The sequence below is a fragment of the Pelodiscus sinensis genome, unplaced genomic scaffold (assembly GCF_049634645.1).
Source record: "Pelodiscus sinensis isolate JC-2024 unplaced genomic scaffold, ASM4963464v1 ctg117, whole genome shotgun sequence".
Classification (NCBI taxonomy): domain Eukaryota; kingdom Metazoa; phylum Chordata; order Testudines; family Trionychidae; genus Pelodiscus; species Pelodiscus sinensis.
This window is the reverse complement of record NW_027465911.1, coordinates 73,637-97,929: the sequence shown is the minus strand read 5'-3', so window position 1 is coordinate 97,929 and position 24,293 is coordinate 73,637. Positions and strand designations below refer to the sequence as shown.

The following is a 24,293-nucleotide window of genomic DNA, read 5'->3' as shown; positions in this document are numbered from 1 at the left end:
CCTGCAGACTGGATCCAGCCTGTGGGCTGGAATTTGCCCCTCCCTGCCGTTCAGTATCTGAATTAATCCCTGAATGCCTTTCTCCCCTTCCAGCTGTAGATTGGGGGAGTCCATCAATCAGTTCAGCAAAGCCATCTTAGATGCATTGAAATACTTCTTCAAAGATCTTAAGAGCAAGCTCCAGAAAAGAGGCAGAAACACAGAGCCAGTAAGCGCCATTCAGAGGCACCAAATGGAAGCTGTGCAGGCTTTGGTAAGATTGGCAGAGGGGTTCGGACAGTGGACACCCTTCACAGTCTGTCTGATTTGTGTTGCGTGAATATGGTGAGGGTGCCTCACGTTTTGCAGTTTGCCTGGTGTGACGTAGTGGGGGTACTTGCTGGGCTGTGGTGACCCCTGCTGTCTGGAGCAAGACCCAGCAGGGAAAACCTCACTATGCAAAGGTAATGCCAAACTTGTTGAACCAGTGGCCAGACACCCCCCATGGAGAGGAACAAAGGAAGGTGGATGCTTCCCTGGCTGGGGGGCAGGGCTGGTGGAGGGTTAGTTAGTTCCTGGCTGGAAGGCAGGGAATAGGGAGCTGGGGAGGGGGCTGGGACTCCCCTATCTCAAGGGGGGGCACTGAGGCCTCTTAGCCCCAGTTCCTGTAACCAGATTACATCTGTGCTGCGCTGGGCTGGAGGAGCAATAAACCACCCTCAATTCCACTGGCTGGTGCAGTCTGTTTGTGCCATTTCGGGGTGCAGGAGACGGGGAACCCCCAACGCGCCGTCACACCTGGTACCTACTGAGGGACTCTGCAAATGCACGAATAATGCAGCCATCATTGGTAATGGGCAAGAGTTGGCAAACGTATGCTCTCTTTGAAATGGCAGAGCCTTTTTGTAGCATACCATTCTGATCATTCCTTCCTCCACTTCTCAGCTGTGCAACTTTCTCCTGGATCAGACCGAGTACATCAAGAAAAGGCAGCGAGGTATATCCCGCGTCCTGACACCAGAAATACAGGCTAGCATGAAGCCAATATATGCAGGTAGGAAAATCCTATAGCTGGGTTAAGTCTGGCTTCCTGTGTTTTTCCTGCTTTTACTTCTGAAATGTCAGAGGCCAAAGAGGTCACTTTAAATTCTTATTCTTGAGCAGCCAAATGGTACTGGTGTGTACGTGCAGATCAGTCAGATGGGGAGGAGGAGCCGAGAGAGAAATTCCACAGCCGCGCTGAGCTGGAGGCTGTCACAGCAATGCAGTAGCATCCAGACCTGGGGCTTGCCTTGACCTGACAGAAATGTGACACTACCCATCCCCTCAGTGTGCGGCTGCAGTCAGCCAGCCGGACGCTGTCTGGAATCCTTGAGGAGGGGATGGGTGATACGGCCAATGATATTGTATGGTGTCTGGATACATCCCTGGCACGCCCACAGCTTGGATAGTGCGGGCAGGTGTGTCGCCCTATCTCAAAAAGAGATATTGGAATTGGAAAAGGCCCAGCAATTGGCAACAGAAGTGATTAGGGGTGTGAACAGCTTCCATACGTGGAGAGGTGTATAAGATGGGGACTTGTCAGGCTGGAAAAGAGATGCCTAAGGGAGGGTATGATTGTCTATAAAATCAGGACTGGTGTGGGGAAAGTAGCTAAGGAAGTCTTATTATGGCCTTCTCATAACACAAGAACTAGGGATCACCAAATCAAATTAAGGGGCAGCAGGTTTAAAACCAAAGGAAGAATTTCTTCACACAACATACAGTCGGCCTTGCCAGAGGGTGTTGTGAAGACCAAGACTGTAAGAGGATTAAAAAAAAGAACTAGGTAAATTAATGGAGGGTAGCTCCATCGACGGTTATTAGCCAGGATGGGTCAGGGTGGTGTCACCAGCCTCTCTTTGCCAGAGGTTGGGAATGGATCACTTGATGGCTACCTGTTCTGTTCATTCCCTCTGGGATGCCTGGCCCTGGTCACTATCAGAAAACAGGGATCTAGGCTTTGGTCTGACACAGTTCGGCTGTTCTTAATGGCAGTCTTACCAAAGAGCAGTGGTTGAAATGCAGGACGGCTGACCTCTTCCTGTGATCCTTCTGGCTGTTCCAACGTAAATCTTTGGGAATTTAAAGTAATGGACGTCAGAGACGCTGTTGTGGTGACGCCTTCGTGTGGTAGCGTGTTTGAAGTAGTAATTAGCTGTTGAGTTCGATTGCAGAGGTCTGGGCCGATTAAAACTGGCAGCCTGTGATGCAGAAGCAGAAGCGTGATAGGCCGAACACGACCCACTGGTTTGAGAGTGAAACCGAGGGACTGTTCAGACTGCAGGGTGCCGGTGTGTTTTCAGGCTGCCAGAGGACAGCCTAACATCGGGCCCATACCATAGTCTACTGATGCTGCTTGTCAGCGCTGCCGCTGCTGAAAACAGCTTGCGGGATCAGCATGCAATACCCTGGCTTTTGGGTGCTCGCGACTCCCCTAGCGGCTGGCTACAGCACAGACTGTATGCTGCTGTCTCACGGCAGCGGCGGGTCTGTTGTGTGGATGGGTTGGTGGTGCTGGACATCCAGAGTCTAATCCATGCTGGGGCTTGCTGTGGAAGCGCTGGACATGTGTTCAGGCTCATGACCACAGAGCTTCTCCTGACTGTGCAGTTCACAGTCTGAGTGGTCCACACGCTCAGTGTATCGGGAGTTCTACAGTGAAACCGTGTCCACTGGCTCTTCTGCAGCGAGTTCAGTGTCCCACGCAGGCCTTGCCCCCCACGCGTCTCCGAGGGAGAGCGTCTCCTCTCCTTGTGACAGCGTGGGGCTTGGCGGAGCGCAGGGCTGTCTGGTGCCCACGGCACTGCGGGTCCCAGCAAGCAGTTCAGGGCTGCTTGGATCAGAAGGACCCGCAGTTTCCATTCTAGTAGCCAGAGGCGGCACCAGGCACCCTGCCAGCCTGGGTTGAGTAGCACGTGGGCAAGACTGCGCCAGCGCCTGTGGAGTGATGGGCGGGCGGTTAACGAGCATCTTTCTCCCGTAGCGTGTAGCCAGCTGAACGGTCCTGGCAGTTTCCAGAGAATGAAAGCTCTTATGCAGAAGTGTGTCCAGAGTCAGAAGAAGGCCATGTTTAACAATGCCACTGACAAGTTGCAGCAACAGCTTGACCTGCTCCAGGTGAGAGGAAGGTCACTGGCCTTGCACCGTGTGATCCAGAATGACCGGAGATTAGGTTGGAAGAGATCCCAGGAGGCCCTCTAGTTCAGCCCCTGCCGTTGAGCGCCACTGGACGGCAGCATTGGAGCTTTTCCCTTTGCCATGTAGTAAGAGTTGCAGCTGGTATTCAAATGGCCACGGGTAGATAAACGGGAGAGGTAGTTTCTAACCTGGTGAGTTAACATCCAGGGTTTCCCTCTAAAATTTCAACCTGAGCCCTCCGAGTTGCACCTTTCTTTGGCTCTTCTGTGGGGGTATCACAGAGCTTTAGCCTGAGCCGAGCGCCCTAGCGGTGAAGCAGCTCGCTAGGCAACAGGCTTGCGACTAGAAGAAACCCCGTCCGAGAGTGCAGTATGGGAGCCTGAAGCCATGTCTTGTTCTAGAGCTACATCCGGGCTAGCTACGAGTGCTTGGTTCAGGAGCTGACTAAATCCTTGGCTATGCAGTTTGAACCAATGCTGAAGCCTGTCCAGAAAAATGACAGAATTATTCCAGGTAATGAGGCTCTTGCTTACACACTGACTTCCCCTGGTCCCTGCAAGCCACGTTTGGAGTAAATGCTGCCAGCAGAGACGTAACCTCACAGAACTCAGCACCGTCTTGCGGAGCAGATAGAGCAGGAGGGGCAGTCGTTTTTGAAGTGGCCCCGGGCAGGGCCAGGAAACTTCTGTGCTTCCCCACCCACAGACCCTGCTTGGTCTGGGGTGGGGGAGCCTGTGAAGCCTTTGCCCCCCCTCACCCAGAGACAGTTCAGAGCAGCTGGCGGTTCCCTCTAGGCGCGGCGCATCACACCCAGGCCGATCAGGCTCTGGGAGTCGGGGTAGCGCGCAAAGTCTCTTCCCGCCCTGCAAGGAGCACGCCCCGCTTCTAAGCACCACGCACTCCTTGCAGGGCAGGGCGGGAGGAGACTTCGTGTACCCCCCCTTCCCCCTCCCCCCAAGCCTTAATTGGCCTGGGGGCAGAGCCAGTGTGCACAGTCTCTCGCTGCCTGCCCTCCGGCGCTCAGTGCTTAGTCAGCCGCCAGGGTTGACCTCTAAGTGCTGCACACGCCCCTGTCCCTAGGCCCTGATTGGCCGGGGGCAGCAGGGCCTGCCCAGGCCGGATCAACCCACGTGGTGGGCAGAATCCGGCCCATGGAGGCCCTTTTGCCCATCCCTGAGATAGAGACTAGTTACGTCGGTGAGCTACAACAAGTAGGCATTGCTGCGGCTGATTCAATGGGGCGCTGTGCTGTGCGTTGGGTGGTAATGCTCTCGGCTGGCCTGTGACGCCTGCGCTGTGCTGTGCGTTGGATGGTAATGCTCTCGGCTGGCCTGTCACGCCTGCGCTGTGCTGTGCGTTGGGTGGTAATGCTCTCGGCTGGCCTGTCACACCTGCGCTGTGCTGTGCGTTGGGTGGTAATGCTCTCGGCTGGCCTGTCACGCCTGCGCTGTGCTGTGCGTTGGGTGGTAATGCTCTCGGCTGGCCTGTCACGCCTGCGCTGTGCTGTGCGTTGGGTGGTAATGCTCTCGGCTGGCCTGTCACGCCTGCGCTGTGCTGTGCGTTGGATGGTAATGCTCTCGGCTGGCCTGTCACGCCTGCGCTGTGCTGTGCGTTGGATGGTAATGCTCTCGGCTGGCCTGTCACGCCTGCGCTGTGCTGTGCGTTGGATGGTAATGCTCTCGGCTGGCCTGTCACGCCTGCGCTGTGCTGTGCGTTGGATGGTAATGCTCTCGGCTGGCCTGTCACGCCTGCGCTGTGCTGAGCGTTGGATGGTAATGCTCTCGGCTGGCCTGTCACGCCTGCGCTGTGCTGTGCGTTGGGTGGTAATGCTCTCGGCTGGCCTGTCACGCCTGGGCTGTGCTGTGCGTTGGGTGGTAATGCTCTCGGCTGCCCTGTCACGCCTGCGCTGTGCTGTGCGTTGGGTGGTAATGCTCTCGGCTGGCCTGTCACGCCTGCGCTGTGCTGTGCGTTGGGTGGTAATGCTCTCGGCTGGCCTGTCACACCTGGGCTGTGCTGTGCGTTGGGTGGTAATGCTCTCGGCTGGCCTGTCACACCTGCGCAGTGCTGTGCGTTGGATGGTAATGCTCTCGGCTGGCCTGTCACACCTGCGCTGTGCTGTGCGTTGGGTGGTAATGCTCTCGGCTGCCCTGTCACACCTGCGCTGTGCTGTGCGTTGGATGGTAATGCTCTCGGCTGGCTTGTCACACCTGCGCAGTGCTGTGCGTTGGATGGTAATGCTCTCGGCTGGCCTGTCACACCTGCGCTGTGCTGTGCGTTGGGTGGTAATGCTCTCGGCTGGCCTGTCACGCCTGCGCTGTGCTGTGCGTTGGATGGTAATGCTCTCGGCTGGCCTGTCACGCCTGCGCTGTGCTGTGCGTTGGATGGTAATGCTCTCGGCTGGCCTGTCACGCCTGCGCTGTGCTGTGCGTTGGGTGGTAATGCTCTCGGCTGGCCTGTCACGCTTGCGCAGTGCTGTGCGTTGGGTGGTAATGCTCTCGGCTGGCCTGTCACGCCTGCGCTGTGCTGTGCGTTGGATGGTAATGCTCTCGGCTGGCCTGTCACGCCTGCGCTGTGCTGTGCGTTGGATGGTAATGCTCTCGGCTGCCCTGTCACGCCTGCGCTGTGCTGTGCGTTGGATGGTAATGCTCTCGGCTGCCCTGTCACGCCTGCGCTGTGCTGAGCGTTGGATGGTAATGCTCTCGGCTGCCCTGTCACGCCTGCGCTGTGCTGTGCGTTGGATGGTAATGCTCTCGGCTGCCCTGTCACGCCTGCGCTGTGCTGTGCGTTGGGTGGTAATGCTCTCGGCTGGCCTGTCACGCCTGCGCTGTGCTGTGCGTTGGGTGGTAATGCTCTCGGCTGGCCTGTCACGCCTGCGCTGTGCTGTGCGTTGGATGGTAATGCTCTCGGCTGGCCTGTCACGCCTGCGCTGTGCTGTGCGTTGGGTGGTAATGCTCTCGGCTGGCCTGCCACGCCTGCGCTGTGCTGTGCGTTGGGTGGTAATGCTCTCGGCTGGCCTGCCACGCCTGCGCTGTGCTGTGCGTTGGATGGTAATGCTCTCGGCTGGCCTGTCACGCCTGCGCTGTGCTGTGCGTTGGATGGTAATGCTCTCGGCTGGCCTGTCACGCCTGCGCTGTGCTGTGCGTTGGATGGTAATGCTCTCGGCTGGCCTGTCACGCCTGCGCTGTGCGCTTGCTCCTTCCAGTGGCGTGTCCCCAGAGGCAGACTGCACCCATCAGTGGAGAGGGACAGATCCCAGGGTGGCCCTTTGCACAGGCACCTGTGCTGTGCTGGGAGTGGGCTGCCAGCAGACACAGAGAGCCACGGATGGGATGCAGAGCGCCGCGTGGCCTCTCTTACGTGGCAGTGGTCCCACAGCTTACTGGGAGCGGTATGGCTCGTGTGAGGGCTGCCATTTCTTGCTTGCAGAAGTATAAATAGTGACTGGAAAGCCAGGCTGCAGCGTGTCCTGCGTTGATAACAGGTGCAGCTGGGACTGCTGGCCAGCGGAGGGAATAACGTGTGTTCCTTTCTTGTTTTGTCCAGATTTAGTGACCATCTGTGCCCAAATCAGCAAGCTCTGTAAACTGTCCTGTGTAGATTATGTTCTTCCCAACCTCAGCCAGCCTGACAGCGGTTCTGTGCCTGCTTCCCCTGGGAAAGAGCTGCCACTGAAGAGGGAGTTGTTGGAAGGCCCAAATCCCCCAAAGTTCCTGGGAAAGTGCAACGTGATCCGCATTGGGACCATGCTCCTGCCGCACACGAATCCCATTCAGGTACTGCGTTCAGAGCGCCTCCCTCGGGGCCGGGCATGTGCTGTGTTTTTCCTTGCATCTCAGATTAATTGGAGATGTGACAAGTTGGAAAATTGATCCCAATCCTGCCTTGAAAGTACATGAACTACCGTGAATGGTTACCACTGACCTCTCCTGGGTATATAAATCACGGGCGTGGAAATGGGTGGTGCAGTGATGGAGTTAGTGCTAACGTTGTTTGGGGGATCTTAACTATGGCAGTCTGGACATTGAAATGCTACCGTGTTTTTAAAGTCTAATAAAATTGTATATCGCACTTGCATCCTTAGCAGTTTCTGGATGAAATATTCAAACTGCAGATTGTATTGTCCCATTCTCAACTGCAGCATATTTTATTCACTAAAGAGGCTTTTGGCAAAATAAATTCATAACCTGATGTTGAGAAGAAAAGCAATCTGTCGTCTATTTCAAGGCTTCTCTGTGAATACACCTTAGCGTTCCAGCCATGGGCAAATACTGTAAAGTGAATTACAGCCACAAACCTTAATTGGGAAAGTCTGTGTCCTCACTGCTTTGGCTGGCAGCCAGTGAGGCAGCCTAACAAACCCATCTTTTGTGTTTTTAAGATATCGGTGCAAGAAATCACCATCACTATGACAGGTCAGTAATCCACATCGTTTTTCGCCCTTGTGCACTCCTTCCCTCGCCCCACCCCCTTTATAAACGGTGGCAGTGCATTTTCCTCAGCCCCTTGCAGTTGGTATTTGCAACTCCCAAGAAGGAGAGCAGTGTGCTGTGACCATTGGACGTGGAGCACTGGGAGGCAGCTGTGACACAGGGGCTATGTCTAGACTGAGGCTTCTTTTGGAAGAAGCTTTTCCAGAAGAGATCTTCTGAAAACACTTCTTCCGAGAGAGAGCGTCCAGACTGCCAAAGCGCATTGAAAAAGGGATCTGCTTTTTCCAAAGAGCGTCCTCACTCACTGGACGCTCTCTCGCATGCTAGCTCTGATTGCTATGGGCGGAGTGGCCACCGGGGCACCTGTGCTTTTTCCTCTTTCCTCTTCTTTCGAAAGAACTCCCTCATCCCCGTCCACACACGCCTTTTCCCGAAAGAGCTCTTTCGCAAAAAGGCTTCTTCCTCATAGAAAGAGGTTTACCAATGTCGGGAAAACCCCTTTCAATATTTGTTTTGAAAGAATGTGATTGCAGTGTGGACATAAGTGACATTTTTTCGGAAAAACTCTGTAGTGTAGACATAGCCTAGAGCAATATGGGGGGATATGCCATGGGCAGTCTGACCTGGATCAGAATGATTGACTTTTAGACTCGTTGATCTCACTGAGTCCAGTCACCCCTTTCTGGGACAGCGGGCGTGCATTCCTGTGACTTGCCCATCTCTGGAGGAGAGCGAGAGAGAGACCTGGTGCTGGGGATACCCTGTGTGGTTAAACCCTAGTAACCGTAGGCCGAAGTTCTCAGCAGACAGACTGCAGGGAATCCTGGTCCCGCCCTGGAGGAGTTAGCATTACAGCCTTGAATACCCGCTGCCGTTCTTCACACAAGAGTATTTGACATTAGACTTCCTGGTAGAGTTTTCAGTGAGTGGGTAGAGAACCTCTTACGTGGGTTTGATATGAGGCTATTGTCTATCCACCGGGACGAAGCACATGCCAGAACTTCAAACTGATCGAGCAGCGACAGCATCACCCTTTGGCTGTCGCACCATGTTCGGTTCAGACATTCTGAAACACCGAGCGTGTAATTTGTATCATAGGAGCAAAAATATGTGCACACTTTTAACTGTCCCCTTTCTTCCTCTGAAGATACCAGCCTGACGCTTCCGTTCAGCAGAGTGTATCTCTGTGAATGTTGCTTACCCCTCTATTATTTGATCCTTCATCTCCCGCCTGAGTTTGCCAAGGACATTTACTCCAGAGTGGGAGCCCAGGCATCCAACCCATGTGAGTGGAAGTGAGAGAGCCTCGGGACCGGTGCCAGTGCCTTGTAGACAGCCTAGACAAACCTGTGACCTAGGGAAGGGGTTCGTTTGTACAAGGGTTTGTGTTCTAGATTTTCCCTCAGACAAATACACCGTACATGCTAATCCGGAGCCGGAACCAATGCAGCGTCATACTGTGTCTTGCAACGACAGGTGTTCCCTGTATCCCCGTCCCAAGTGGGAGACACGCCCGTGTTAGCTTTTTCCACCTGTCACTGTAATAATCATGAACGGAGCCAGTAGGTGTTTCTCAGACGTTCTCCTGCTGTGGGTATGGAGCCGTAGCTGTGTGAGTGTGGGTTACTCCATAGACCTAGCGTTGCTGTGCTTCTGGAACAGCGACTATCGACATGCAGAGGTGACATCAAGCATATAAACATTCCGAGACCACCCTCAAACATATGGGATTCCTAGAAGCAGCGGGAAGCAGGGGAGTGATCGGAAGGACTCCGCACCCTTCCGGGATGAGATTGTTGGGTTGTGTCCTGTAGTTGAATTGTGCTTTCTTTCAGACCTAGGTAGCCAGGAGGCTCTCATTGTCCTGGAGAAGCCCCAGGACCCGTCCTCCTTCCACAGCCTGATAGAATTGATATCGGCGCAGCGTGGGGGCGCACCGTGGTTCCGGGAGCTAAGCCTGCAGCAGGGGAGAGAGAAGCTGGAATCGCTGGGAGTGTATTACACTGCCAGAGTGAACCCTCGCGACAGCTGCATGCTGGAGGTGAGAACTGCAGGGGACTGGCGAGAAACAAGCTGGTTTCCAAAGAAAAAATGAGTTTGAGGCTGTTTGCCGGGGAAGCTGGTGTTCTCAGAGCACCCCGGCCAGCCCTGGAGAGTTGTCCTGGGAGACTTTGGCCGCCTCCTAATGTTAGTAGGTCATTGTGACGGCGCGTTGGGGGTTCCCCGTCTCCTGCACCCCGAAATGGCTCAAACAGACTGCACCAGCCAGTGGAATTGAGGGTGGTTTATTGCTCCTCCAGCACAGCGCAGCACAGATGTAATCTGGTTACAGGAACTGGGGCTAAGAGGCCTCAGTGCCCCCCCTTGAGATAGGGGAGTCCCAGCCCCCTCCCCAGCTCCTTATACCTTGCCTTCCAGCGAGGAACTCACTAAATTCCCTTCCAGCCCTGCCCCCCAGTCAGGGCAGCATTCCACCTTCCTTTGTTCCTCTCCATGGGGGGTGTCTGGCCACTGGTTCAACAAGTTTGGCACTACCTTTGCATAGTGAGGTTTTCCCTGCTGGGTCTTGCTCCAGACAGCAGGGGTCACCACAGCCCAGCAAGTACCCCCACTACGTCACAGTCATCTACTCTTGAACAGATTCCTTAGCCTCAAGTAGAATCTGATTCTAGTGACATGGGGAATTCTTAGTCTTGAGTGGTTTGGGTTTTTATTGGGTAGGTATCCATCAGCCTTTCTACTTCCTAATCAGACAGACAGGCATGACTTGCAAATACAGCCTGTGAGCTCATTGTTCACTGTAGAAAGCTTGTTGGGGATGCTAGCTAAGCTCTAGCACAGTAGACAGATTAATTGTTCATCATTTTCCGTTGGAGAAGCCACTGTGAGCTCTCATAGGATCCTAGAACCCCAGGGCGAGCAGAGACCTAAGGAAGCATCGAGTCCAGCCCCCCGCCCAAAGCAGGACCAACCCCAGATCAATCAGCCCAGCCAGGGCTTCGTCAGGCCAGAACTTAAACATCTCTAGGGATGGAGATTCTCCCCGCTCCCCAGGGAACCCAGCCCAGCGCTTCCCACCCGCCTAGGGAAAGAGTTTTTCCTAATCTCCAACCTAGATCTGCCCCACTGCAACTTGAGCCCATTGCTCCTCGTTCTGCCACCTGCCACTACTGTGAACAGCCTCTCTCCATCCTCTGTGGAACCCCCCTTCAGGAAGTTGCAGGCTGCTCTCAAATCCCCCCCTCACTCTTCGCTTCTACAGACTAAACAGACCCAAATCCCTCAGTCTCTCCTCGTAGGTCATGTGCTCCAGCCCCCGAATCATTTTGGTTGCCTCCGCTGGACCCTCTCCAATGCGTCCACATCCTTTGTGTAGTGGGGGGCCCAGAACTGGACACAACACTCCAGATGTGGCCTCACCAGAGCTGAATTAAGGGAAACAATCACTTCTCTGGATCTGCTGGCAATGCTGCTCCTCATGCAACCTAATATGCCATTGGCCTTCTTGGCTACAAGGGCGCCCAGTTGAGTTGTATCCCGCTTCTCATCCCCTGGAATCCCCAGGGCCTTTTCTGTTGAACTGCTGCAGGTATTCAGGAGGGACTAGGGTTTACTGCCAAGGTGTCCTCACAGGTCTCTGGCTCCATCGGTGGTGATAACCAGAAGGCTGCTTGCGTGTGTGCTCAGTGATGTGGGCTGTCGACTTGAGCACTTAGCTCCCACAGCAGACCCCAGGAGAGCCCCCAGAGACCACCAACCAGATAAGAATCAAAGGTGCCAGGCCAGGTTTATTGTAGAGTGAAGTCCAGTCATAGCTGTCAGTAGACTGTACTGAACCACTACACACATGTACCCCGTAGAAATGGACTGACTCAGTCAGTGGGAAATTTCCACTGCCCCCAGGTCATACAAAGACTGTGCCCCCAAGACACCACCTTACATACAGGTTTCAAACAACTCACCTCACTGCTGACATATCGGGATGCCACCCTCTGACACTACTTAAATACCACCCGTCGCCCTGTGCCTCGTGGTTTGATGGGATCGTCTCTATCCATCACGCTGTCATTTTAGACCCTTTCCTGAACCTGAGTCTGTATCTGTGGGGAGTGGGTACCAAGGTCTTTTTTAATGAGCTGGTGATACCATGTGCTTTCCACTTACGACCAGCACCAATGACTGTTCTCCACCTGGATCTAGTACCAGGCAGTGTTTTGCACCCTCAGACCTGTTTGTGCCCAGTTCTATGAGCAGGGGCCTGCCTCTGGCTCACAGCTTAGCTTTGCTTTGTGTTCGCCATGTTTTGTCCATTGTTAGCTAGGCCTCAGACCCGGCCTGTGCTACCTGGGCTTATGTTTTAGGCCTTCATCTTACTACAACTGCTGCTTAGACAGTCAGTCCCCAGCCTGTACCAATGCTTGGGATTCTTCCCTCCCGAGGGCAGGACTCTGCACTTGTCCTTGTGGAACCTCATCAGATTTCTTGTGGCCCAATCCTCTGATCTGTCCAGGTCACTCTGGACCCTTCCCTGCCCTCCAGCGTATCTACCTCTCCCCCCAGCTTAGTGTCATCTGCACACTTGCTGAGGGTGCAACCCATGTGTTCATCCAGGTCATTCATACAGATGTTGAACAGAACCGGTCCTCAGGGCACTCCTCTGGAACCCGACCGCCAGCAGACATGGAGCCTGGGAGTGCGGGAAGCTAGCTAGTTCTCATGGGAAGTTGTCATTGATTCTGAAGCCATCTTCAAGGGGAAATGGTTTCCAAATAGTGTCCCTGCGGGTGCTCACCTCTAGGCGCCTGGGCATGCCCCGCACTTTGCTGGGACAGCGCTCGCGGCAGTGTCCGTTCGGCCCTCGTATGCGTGCTGCTCAGTTCAGCTGCACTGTGCTGTGTAACAGCACGGAGCTCGAGACTGTCCCCTCCTGAGATCCGTTCTTTCCCGTTCTGCTGGTTTCAAGCATTGCCTGCCATGCCAGCAGTCCCGGTGAGTGACCGCCACTCCTGGCACATCCGTTGCCTCAGGTCTCACATTTCCCAAACGTGCCACTTCTGTCTGGCATTACAGATCAGAGCCAGACGGAAGTGGGAGATCGAGCTCTGGCTTTTCATGGTAGAAAGGTCACTGCACCTGACCCCTGACCCTGGCCAGGGCACCCTCCCCCCGTGTGCCAGTCTCTACATAAGTCTTCTGCTTCCTCTGTCTCTGAGCCATGCTGCTGGAGCGTGTCTCAAGGGAAGACCCTAGGGTCCCAGAGACCATCTCTCAGGTTCTCCAGGTAGGAAATCTACCTCACAGTCAGCGTCTCTGATTGCCCCAGCCACGTTGTCACACGCTGCTCTCCAGCCTGGCACTCGTGAGCTGTCTGATCCCTCATGGACCGAGGGCACAGTTGAACGTAGGGGCTATAAATCCGTGGACTCACCGAGATCACTGGGACTGTTGACAGAGCGAGGTGGCTGGAAGGGTGCTGCTATTTCTTACCTGGTAGCGGAGAAGCCTCTGGGCTCCATCTGGGTTCCCCTCAGGGCGCTGGCGGTTCACGGTCCCACCGCCTCCTTCAGTCGCTGTCGTCAAGCTCAGGGTGAGACACTGTGCCGGCATGCTCAGTGCCACTGGAGGTTTGCTTTCCGAGATGCCTGGCTCAGCTCCAGTATGCTGTTGGTACCAAGGACCTGCAGATCTCTGCATGTTTGCCTCGTAGCAACAGTTTCACCCCCAGCTGCTGCTGCTTCTGTGATTTGCAAGAGGAAGATTCTGACGAAGATCCTGCCTCTGTTTCCCGAAGATCTGGGCAAGGTTCTCTCTCTGTCCCTGAAGAGACTCTTTGCTCTCCAGAGGTCTCTGAGGAGATTGGTACCACTCCTGAGAGACCGCCACAGCCACCATCTTGCTGGTCTGAACTTCCATGGATGCCTCCAGCCCATAGGCACCACTTCCTTAGCCATACTGGGACCCTTGGGTGACCCATCACCAGCAATTCTCTAGGCCAGTAATCCCCAACCTTTTGGGGCCGACGGGCGCCCGGGGCAGGGCCGCGCACACGCTGGGCGCCCGGGGGCGGTGCCGACGCCATCCATGCACCACACTGCTGGGGCCGGCGTCGCTCTTGTGTCGCATGCCCAGGGGCAGGGACGCCCATATGCCCGGGGCCGACGCCGTTCCTGTGCTGCGTGCCCAGGGGCAGGGACGCCCATATGCCCGGGGCCAACGCCGTTCCTGTGCTGCGTGCCCAGGGGCAGGGACGCCCATATGCCCGGGGCCGACGCCGTCTCTGTGCTGCGTGCCCAGGGGCAGGGACGCCCATATGCCCGGGGCCGACGCCGTTCCTGTGCTGCGTGCCCAGGGGCAGGGACGCCCATATACCACGCGCCCAGGGGCCAGCACTGCCCATGTGCCACATGCCTGGGGGCGGGGCTGGGGCCGGCCCTGGTCACTCGGTGGGTGCACAGAAATGGCTTGGCGGGCGCCATGGTGCCCACCGGCACCACGTTGGGGACCACTGCTCTAGGCCCTTGTGCGCCGCCCTCACCCTCCCCGTCTAGGAGAGAGGAACCTCCGGAAGAAACCTTTGCGGAACAGGCAGCGAGGGCTCATGGAGACATCCACTGGTGAACACCTGTTCTTCATAGCGGGGTGAAGCGGTTCAGCTGCCTCCTCCATCCCTGGCAGACATTTTCCAGCAGATCTTGTCAGGAAAACCCTAATACTTGGTAGATCCCTTCTGCGGCGGTGGGAGAATCACATACGCTCCTTGAAATCCCTCCTATAGGTTCCTCTGCCCACATTGCCTTGCCTGGTCAAACTTTGCAGCATCCGGTAGGGCCTTGTTATCCAACGTACGCTGGCCACAATTCCCCCTACGGGCAAGAATGGATGAGAGAGATTGCATTTCTTGTAAGCCTCAGAAATTGTATTCTCCCCCTCCTACCGCTTCTGTTGTCAACACAGCCAACGCGAGAGGCAGCACCATGCTAAACCCATGCCCTGTGACCAACGGAAGGCCAACTACTTCCCAGAAGATCTCTGCAAGACTCCGCTGCGGCTGCTGATACCGCCATCTGATGGGTTTGTTTCAGCAGTTGTTGTGAGGCCTCCTGGCTGCAGTTCAGGATTTCCAGGAGGTTGGTATTAAACTACTTGCTGACGATGGTTTGCAAGACGAGTCTGCACAAGGGAAAGGACTTGGGGGCACTTTGCGTTCTCTCAGGGTCTGTACCCTGCCCTCGAGGAAGAGTTTCATTAAGTCGGAGACAGAGCAGAGAACCACACGCCCGGTTCTCGAGCTCGCAGAGATCATACGAACCGCAACACAGAGACAGAGGCTCCCGGGGAAAAACGCCCATTTCACTTCAGCCTCAGACTGTCACCTCCAGACACCAGTTCTGCCGGGTTGCTGAGGGCCTGAATTACCATCCCCGTTCTTACCAGGTGCATCAGGCCCCCTGCCTTCCTCCCTGCTGCCTTTACCCCTTTTGTCAGGCCTGGCCGCCAGTCTCCACGGACACGTGGGGCCTGGAGATCATCACCATCCCCCCACTTTATTTCTTGATGCTATCTGACCCCCCACACACACACTTATCGGATAGTCGAGTAGTCCCTCCCCTCTAGCAAAGGCAGCAAGGAGAGGGAGTAGGAGCCAGTGCTGCAAGGAGCTGGCTTAAAAGCCGTTTCCCCCCAGCACACACACTGCAGGGGGCAAGGGAGGCAGAGGGGTAGAGGGGATCAGGTGCAAACTGGGAATCAGCTGATTCCCAGCTTGTGTCCAGTCCCAGTCACTGCGCCTCTGCTTCTGAAATGTATTCAGAGCTGGCAGGCTCTTAATACATTTCAAAGGTTCGTGCACAGCCAGGAATCAGCTGCCCCGGCTCGCGTCGGGTTCCCCACCTCTGTGCTTCTGCTTTTTAAATGGAGATGATAAGAATTCACGAGGTTCGTTGACTATTCAGTTAACCGATACTTAGCACCCCTGCTGTGGAGGTGGCCCTGTGACGGCGCGTTGGGGTTCCCCGTCTCCTGCACCCCGAAATGGCACAAACAGACTGCACCAGCCAGTGGAATTGAGGGTGGTTTATTGCTCCTCCAGCCCAGCGCAGCACAGATGTAGTCTGGTCACAGGAACTGGGCTAGGATGCCTCAGGCCCCCTTGAGATGGGGGAGACTGGGCCCCTAAACTCCAGCCCCTTCTCCTAGGCTCTCCTCCATGCCCTCCGACCGCCAACAACCAACTCACTAACTTCCAGCCCTGCCCCCCAGCCAAGGCAGCATTCCACCTTCCTTTGTTCCTCTCCATGGGGGGTGTCTGGCCACTGGTTTGCATAGTGACTCATCCTGTTTTGCTGGGTCGCGGTACCTCTGGTTCCCCCAGAGCCAGCAGCATAGAAACCAGCCAGGTACCCCCACTACGTCACAGTTCTCCCCCCTCCGAGAGCGAACTGAGCAGGGTCACTCCGCTCGTGACCTAGGGAAGTTCGGGTCCTCTGCGTGGGAACCCGCCCTGGGGACATGGGTGCTCCCCTTGACTCGGGCCGGCCGTGGCGAGGCCCCACATGAATTGGCTTCCCTCGGTCCACTCGCCGCCCCGCTCCAGGGCGACTGGCACAGGCCTGTCCTCGGGGGTCACACCCACCCTTCCACTGGCCTTGATCTCTGGCCAGGGTCTCTCGGGCTGGGGCCATGAGCCCAGCGAGCCTTCTCTGGACAGCCAGGGCAGCTTCCATCCCCGATGCTCCATCCAGGGAGGACTTCCCCTCCCATAACTCTCTCAGCAAGCCCAGAGGGCCCTCTATCTGGGGTAGAGACCCCCAAGCCGCTTTCCTACAGTCTTGGGCCTTCCCGCCCCTCTGGCAGGAGTCACAGGACCGGCAGTACCGCTGCACGGCTGTAAAGATTCCCGGCCAATAGAAGTGCTGGAGCAGCTTCAGCCGGGTGCTCCGGATCCCCCGGTGGCCCCCAACGGGGGAATCGTGGGCCAAATACAGCAGCTTGAGGCGATACTTTCGGGGGACGACCAGCTGCCGCTGGACCCCCCATGCCCTCGCCTTCCTGAGGGGAAGCCATTCACGGAACAGGAGTCCACGCCCCCGCAGGAATCTCTCCTGGCCACCTCTCCCCCGGGGCCGAGCTGCACGGAGGCCAGCCTGGTCCCTCAGCCTCTGCAAGGAGGGGTCTGCCTGCACCTCAGCCTGGAATTCAGCTGCTGAGGCAGGGATCGGGACCTGTCCCCCACCTCTGCCTAGGTCCGGAGTCCCAGCCTGGCTGGACCCCGTGTCCACAGGGATGGGACCCTGAGGACGCTGCCAGGAGTCCTTCCCTGGACCCACGTTGTCAGCCCCCCGCTGGCTCTGGCTCCGGGTAGTGACTAGAGCCCGCTGGGATTCATGGGGCCACTCCTCTAGGTCGTTCCCCATCAGCACCTCGGTGGGCAAGTGCGGGTGCACCCCCACTTCCTTGAGGCCTTCCTTCGCCCCCCATTTCAGATGCACCCTGGCTACAGGCACCTTAAACGGGGACCCGTCTATGCCCTTCAGGGTCAGCTGCGCGTGGGGTAGTATCCGCTCCGGGGCCACTATGTCGGATCGGGCCAGAGTCACCTCCGCCCCCTTGTCCCAGAAGCCCGTCACCTTCCTACCATCCACCTCCAGGGGTATGAGGCACTCGCTCCGCAGGGGCCGTCCTGCCCCCACACGGTAGACAGAGAAATCCGCCTCCTGAGAATCAGACCTCCCAGGGGAGGTGCACTGAGCATCCTTCCCCTCTCTCTGAGCTGAGGTTTGCCTGCCAGCCCCTGCCTCTGGGGCAGCCTGCCCCTCCTCCCGCCCCAGCCAGTTAACCCTGGAAAGTCCCCGGTCCTGGGACCTGGTGCACTGAGCCCTCTTGTGGCCTTTTTGCCCACAGCGATGGCAAGTTAGGCTTTGGGCTGTCTCTGTCCAGGCCCTGGCTGGTTCTCTGGGGCACAGATGACCTGTTCCTTGGTCTCGCCCCGTAGTTGACTCCCTCCGTCGCTCAGCCGAGATCCGGTCTCTGCGCGGTTCCCTCTCTCTCCGGGACTCCCGTTCACACCCGGACCAGCTCTCCGTGAACTCATCCGCCAGTCTCCCGGCCTCCTGGGGGTTCTCTGGTCTCCGGTCCTTGAGCCACGGCCTCAGTTTGGGTGGGCACGCTTCATAGAACTGCTCCATCATGACCAGCTTGAGCAGCTCCTCTGCGGTCTGGGCTCCGACTCCAGACACCCACTTGCGGCAGTATTGCGCCAGGCGGGAGGCCAGGTCCACATAGGTCTCCCGTGGCCCTTTCTGTACCCCCCGGAACTTCTTCCTGTACATCTCGGGGGTCAGCCCGAACTTGTGCAGCAGGGCCTCCTTGACTCGGTTGTAATCCCCTGGCTGTAGGTCCTCCAGCTGTCTGAGCGCTCCGGCCGCCTCCTGGTTCAGTGCGGGGATGAGCTCCTGCAGCCAGTCAGCTGGGGGGACCCGTTGCAGTCCACAGGCCCTCTCAAAGGCACTGAGGAACCCGTCTATGTCACCCATGTCCTTCAGTTGGGCCACCACGAGCCTCTCCAAGCGTCTGGCAGTCCTGGGACCCTGGGGCCCATCCGCACTTGGCGCAGCCGGTGCCCCGCCGGTTCTCCGCTCTGCCATGGCCAGCTCATGCTGCCGCTGCCTCTCTCGATCTTGGCGCTCCTTCTCTCGATCTTGGCGCTCCTTCTCTCGGTCCTGGCGGTCCTTCTCTCGGTCCTCTACTTCCAATTCCCTGATCCGCAGCTGGATCTCCAGCCGCCGCAGCTCCGCTGGGCTGGCCCCTGCCCTAGATGGGCTACGGCTTGCAGGCCTCCTGGGAGACGCTGTCTCATCTCTCCGTTGGGTTCCAGCGCTCCTCCCCCTCTCTGAGCCTGACACACTCTCAGGGGGGGTCTGGCTGCTTCCCCTGGGGACAAGATCCTGGCCCTGTGGCTGGTCATTATCTTCCAGCTGGGCAATCAGCTGGGCCTTGGTTGCTTTCTGCACAGGCAAGCCCCTCTCTCTGCACAGCCCCACCAGCTCTGCCTTCAAGAGTTGGGCGTAGGCCATCTGCCCGCTGGGCCCCTCGGTGCAGACTCACCAGTCTAGTGCTGCAGCGCCCCACGATTCCCCGGAACTGCTTCGCTCTGCCTCAAGCACGCCTGGCTCCAGGGCTCTTGCTTCTACGGCGCCTTGTCGCTTGCCGCTGGGAGCTTCATCCACGGGGTGCAGTGCATCCCACTTCTGACACCAGTGTGACGGCGCGTTGGGGTTCCCCGTCTCCTGCACCCCGAAATGGCACAAACAGACTGCACCAGCCAGTGGAATTGAGGGTGGTTTATTGCTCCTCCAGCACAGCGCAGCACAGATGTAGTCTGGTCACAGGAACTGGGCTAGGATGCCTCAGGCCCCCTTGAGATGGGGGAGACTGGGCCCCTAAACTCCAGCCCCTTCTCCTAGGCTCTCCTCCATGCCCTCCGACCGCCAACAACCAACTCACTAACTTCCAGCCCTGCCCCCCAGCCAAGGCAGCATTCCACCTTCCTTTCTTCCTCTCCATGGGGGGTGTCTGGCCACTGGTTTGCATAGTGACTCATCCTGTTTTGCTGGGTCGTGGTACCCACGGCAGCCAGTGGGGGTTCCCCCAGAGCCAGCAGCATAGAAACCAGCCAGGTACCCCCACTACGTCACAGGCCCCCCCTGCAGGTTCGCATTTACCAAAATAACCACACTTGAACATCTCCAGTAGCCGCACACGTCCGTCCGCAGAGCAGGAATTCTGGTGCTCCCTTAGCTCAGGCGTTGTCTTCTGAACAGCGGCTTTCTGGCTGCACGTTCACGGGCAGCTCGGCACGCCGGGGGTCGCCTTCCCAAAGTAGGCTGCAGCTGAGCTTTCAAAAACCCACTTTGGCCCTAATGCAAAATGTAGAATTCATTGGTGCTCGTCTTGATTGAGTAGCAGCAAGGCTGCCTCCCAGTGCGCTACGGCACGGCCCTGTCCAACGTAGCGCACTCCAGACCGGCCCTCAAGCACTGTCTTTAGCTGTTGGGGTGTTTAGCGGCAGCTTCTGCTACAGACCACGTGAGGCTGCCAGTGCAGGGCCTTCGTGGGCGGCTCGGGACCGTTCACTCAGTCTCACTACGCTGCTTGCCACCCACCTCCACAGAAGAATCTCTCAACTGGTGGAAATGCCTCAGGGTATTTGTGCAGGACTCTTCCCCCCACCCTTCCCCAGGGGTTGTAACGGCGGATGCATCCATACGTGGGTGGGGAGTGCAGCTAGACACCCACCTGGCCCAGCACAGATGGATGCCTCACAACCTGCTCTGCACATCAACCCTCTGGAATTCCAGGCAACCAGGCACGCTGGTCTCCAGTGTCTGCCGCGAATTGGGGTGCACAGAGGGGCCCTGCTGGAGCATGTCGTGCATTTTCTGGAGCGATACCCCCATCCGCATCGAGGTTGTCAAGGTCTGGGACTGGTGCACACACAGGCAGGGTGTCGTCATGGCAGGTCCCCCTCCAGGAGTTCAGAACGTGAGCCTGGACTCTCAGCAGGCACGTTGGGAGTTCGATTCCATCACATTTCACCCATTGGCCAGCAAGGGGGCATCCCCCAAGTATGAGCAACGCACCCCGTCCAGCTCAAATGGTGGGTGGGTCACCAGTCCATGCGGGGGATGCCATTCGCTTCCGGTGATCGCTGGATCTACTGCACACGTTCCCCCACACTCCTATCCTAATCAGACAAAGCAGAATTGCTCTGAGTCCCAGCCTGGCCCACACAAACATGGTTTCCTTATGTGATACAGCCGGCCCTGTCCTGAGCTATCACTCTCCCGGTCGCTCCTCATCTCTTCCAGGAAGATCCTTCCCCCAGCCGTGTTCTTCACCTCAAAGCATTTCTGGCTAATGCTGCATGGGATTAGAGTCTATTCCAAGGAGGAAAGCAGAAAATCATCTACACTTACTTACAAAATGGTCGGGATTTGCTTGTTGGTACCTCAGACACATTCCACCAGCAACCTCATCGCTGCCGGGTATATTGGCTTGCATCCTAGAACTGAGAACCTCGTGGAAGATTACTCCATACACCCCCCCACTAACAATGATGGACGTCTCTGGGCTCAGTCTCTTTCTATCGGTCAAATATTTTAGTCCGATTCTTAAACGCTTTGCAAGGTCTCTGTTTGAACTGATGGCTACAGCATTTCAGGTAGGCTTTCTCTGGCCTTGAGAAGTCGGGAAGTAGAGGCCTTCGTTGCATAGCTCCCCTTTGCAGTAATCAAGACAAGGTCGTATTAAGACCACGCCCCAAGTATTTACCAGAAATATCTTCTGAGTTCCATATCAACCAACCCATTCACCTCCCGATCTTCCACGAGCCCTCTCCTGGGCTGAGAGGAGGCGCTTGATGACTGGAGGGCCTGGGCCTCCTCTCTGAAAGATTTAGCCCTGTTGAAGTTACTGGTCTCGATTAGACAGACCACAGGTCTCTCTCAAAGGCTTTCCAAGCGGCGACCTGGCTGCATTAGCAGCTGCTACCAGCCCTGTAATCTCCAAGCACCCTTGGACACGCGGCTTCACTCTGAGCTCTAGTTCCATTGGTGCAGCCTTTCTCAAAGACCCTCCCATCGTAGGGATACACACAGCTGTCCCTTGGGCCTCTGTCCCCACTTTGCGAGTCTCTCCCAGCCTGGCTCCGACGCTGCCCCTGGCGCGGCTGTGCTGTCTCCTCGACTGACGTTGACTCCGAAGATGCCCTCTTCTTTAAAGGAGCTGCTTGGAAGTCCCATCCCGTGGAGCACCCACAGGGACAGCACTGGAAGAGCAAGCTGTGGATTCACACGGATCTTTGAGATGTGCGTCCCTCCGGGTGCTCCACTGCCCACCCTCTTTTGCTCTGCTTGGGCGTGGTACGCTGCAGAGTCCCAGTGGAGAAGCGCTTTGTCCCCGCGGGGCTGGATAACAATAGCAGGGTGCGTGCCGAGCAGACGCAGCTGTAAGAAATCTCCAGGCAGAGATGCAGGGGCACAACCACCCCTAAGGTGGACACGCATGGGAGACCATCTCCGAGAATGTCCCTTGCTTCCCAGGGTAACTTTCTTCTGTAAAAGCAGCGAGGCGGCCTGGGGCCCCTAGACGAGCACGTTTATTAACTCAGTCTGTTAGCCTCTGAGGTGCATGGGACTCCAGGTGGTTGTTGCAGATGCAGACTAACACGCCTCTCCCTGTGCTGTTCCTCTGAGGCTTTGTTTTTGGGAGTCTCTTGGATGTGACCACAGGTAGATCGTGGATCTTTGCTCCCGGTACTCCCCTGCAGCAACTCTGATTTGAATCTCGTGATGGTGGAGACAGACTGTTCCTTCATGGCGTTTAGTCACTCGTCCGCCAGGAATTCTGACCTCTTGAGCTGAAATATCTAGGCTCGATCTCTATCTCAAGGGGACGCTTGTCATGCAGCTGACCTGTGAACCTTTGAAATACACGTGCTGGTTTTGCAGGAGACTTCTGCATTCTTCATCTCCCTTTCTGAAGACACAAAGCTGACTGCAGAAGGCGGCCGTGCTGTGCTTGTGGTTGCAGGTGTCCTAAGCCGGCCACTGTTGCACTGTAAGCGTTTGTGGGCTCACCTCTGTTCATCTTCTTCAGTGCCCCCGGAACGCTTGCTGTTTTATCGCGGAATTCTGGGTGCGGGGGAAATCCACCCGTTTGTAGCCCACAGAGCGAACTCAAGGGAGCACCTTGAGGGAGCGCTAGGCATGCGGGTAGGAATGCCAGGGTTACGGTCGGGGCAGGCTGCCTTTCAGAACTTCCGGTGTAACCGGCACTTGGCCCTCTTCCATAGGACTTACAGTACGAAGATGAGGAGATGACTCTTGAGGCCCCGTGCTCCAGTTTGCCTTCAGACCAGCCAGCCGTCTTCACCCTTGCACAGCAGCCCCTGCTGCCTGGCGTGAGGCTGTGTCTATATGGCAGAAAGCGAGAGGGAGGCGAGATCCAGTCACACTTGGAGAAGAAGCACAGAGGCAAAGCCATGGGACAAAGCCCAGGAGAGGAGCCTGCTGGGTCCCACCTGCCAAGGTAACTTCACAGAGACGAGGGATGTTTGTCGATTAATCAGCTAACCCAGTGGGTGATGGACTTTCCATCGAGTCCACAGTTGGTCGATAAGGGGGGCAGCTCTTGTACATTTCAAAGGGGGAGGTGCAGCAGTCAGGATACCTCTGCCTCCCCTGCGCCCCGGGGAGATGGTGCGGGGGGACGGGGGTGTGATGTAGTAGGGGTACTTGCTGGGCTGTGGTGACCCCTGCTGTCTGGAGCAAGACCCAGCAGGGAAAACCTCACTAGGCAGAGGTGATGCCAAACTTGTTGAACCAGACACCCCCCATGGAGAGGAACAAAGGAAGGGGGATGCTGCCCTGGCTGGGGGGCAGGGCTGGAAGAGGGTTAGGGAGTTGCTGTCTGGGAGCATGGAGGAGACAGCCTAGGGGAAGGGGCTGGAGTTTAGGGGCCCAGTCTCCCCCATCTCAAGGGGGCCTGAGGCATCCTAGCCCAGCTCTGTGACCAGATTCCATCTGTGCTGTGCTGTATCCTGGAGAGGCAATAAACTTCCTCTATTCCACCGGCTGGTGCAGTCTGTTTGAGCCATTTCGGGGTGCAGGAGACGGGGGACCCCCAACGCGCTGTCACAGGGGGGAACCAGCTTTTAAGCCAGCTCCCCACCACCACCGGCTCCTGCTCCCCCCTTGCTGCCTATCTCGGATAGAGCCAGCAGGGTGGGGGAGGAAGAGACTAGTTGAGTCATGACTCGACTACCCGATAAGCATCGCCCCCATCCCTAGCAGAGCCCCCCCGGCTCCATTGCTCGGGGAGCAGTCGTTCTGGGAGAGGTCTCCCCAGCATCGGCAGATGTTGCAGCACACGTTACCCCCGCCCCCCCCGCCCCCACCTCGGCTACAGGGCTAATTCTTGACAGGCCCTGTCAGGAAATCACAGTTTTAGCAGCTATAAAATCTGTACGTGAATTTCAGCTCGGGGTGGAAATGCGCCCTGCAGAGTCCTAGCTCGGGGTGGGAATGCGCCCCGCAGAGTCCTAGCTCGGGGTGGGAATGCGCCCTGCAGAGTCCTAGCTCGGGGTGGAAATGCGCCCTGCAGAGTCCTAGCTCGGGGTGGAAATGCGCCCTGCAGGGTCCTAGCTCGGGGTGGGAATGCGCCCTGCAGAGTCCTAGCTCGGGGTGGGAATGCGCCCCGCAGAGTCCTAGCTCGGGGTGGGAATGCGCCCCGCAGAGTCCTAGCTCAGGGTGGGAATGCGCCCTGCAGGGTCCTAGCTCGGGGTGGGAATGCGCCCTGCAGGGTCCTAGCTCGGGGTGGGAATGCGCCCTGCAGAGTCCTAGCTCGGGGTGGGAATGCGCCCCGCAGAGTCCTAGCTCGGGGTGGGAATGCGCCCCGCAGAGTCCTAGCTCGGGGTGGGAATGCGCCCTGCAGAGTCCTAGCTCAGGGTGGGAATGCGCCCTGCAGGGTCCTAGCTCGGGGTGGGAATGCGCCCTGCAGAGTCCTAGCTCGGGGTGGGAATGCGCCCTGCAGGGTCCTAGCTCGGGGTGGGAATGCGCCCTGCAGGGTCCTAGCTCGGGGTGGGAATGCGCCCTGCAGAGTCCTAGCTCAGGGTGGGAATGCGCCCTGCAGAGTCCTAGCTCAGGG

The 24,293-nt window shown here is 57.1% G+C and overlaps 1 protein-coding gene across 6 annotated transcripts in view; it reads left to right on the top strand.

Annotated features, from left to right (window-relative positions):
- LOC102447370 (uncharacterized) overlaps positions 1-23,566 on the top strand; it is a 74,686-nt gene extending 51,120 nt beyond the window's left edge. For 3 of the 6 annotated variants that reach the window (XM_075916607.1, XM_075916605.1, XM_075916606.1), the window contains exons 19-27: positions 94-253; positions 925-1,033; positions 3,005-3,138; positions 3,561-3,672; positions 6,703-6,932; positions 7,538-7,571; positions 8,737-8,874; positions 9,425-9,630; positions 22,441-23,566. In XM_075916607.1, the coding sequence (XP_075772722.1) occupies positions 94-253; positions 925-1,033; positions 3,005-3,138; positions 3,561-3,672; positions 6,703-6,932; positions 7,538-7,571; positions 8,737-8,874; positions 9,425-9,630; positions 22,441-22,680 (1,363 nt within the window). In that variant the 3' untranslated portion in view covers positions 22,681-23,566. Of the gene's footprint in view, positions 1-93; positions 254-348; positions 809-924; positions 1,034-3,004; positions 3,139-3,560; positions 3,673-6,702; positions 6,933-7,537; positions 7,572-8,736; positions 8,875-9,424; positions 9,631-22,440 lie in introns of those variants that run through there. The other 3 variants (XM_075916609.1, XR_012899402.1, XM_075916610.1) reach the window with 3 other exon arrangements.
- The last annotated feature ends 727 nt before the right edge of the window (positions 23,567-24,293 follow it).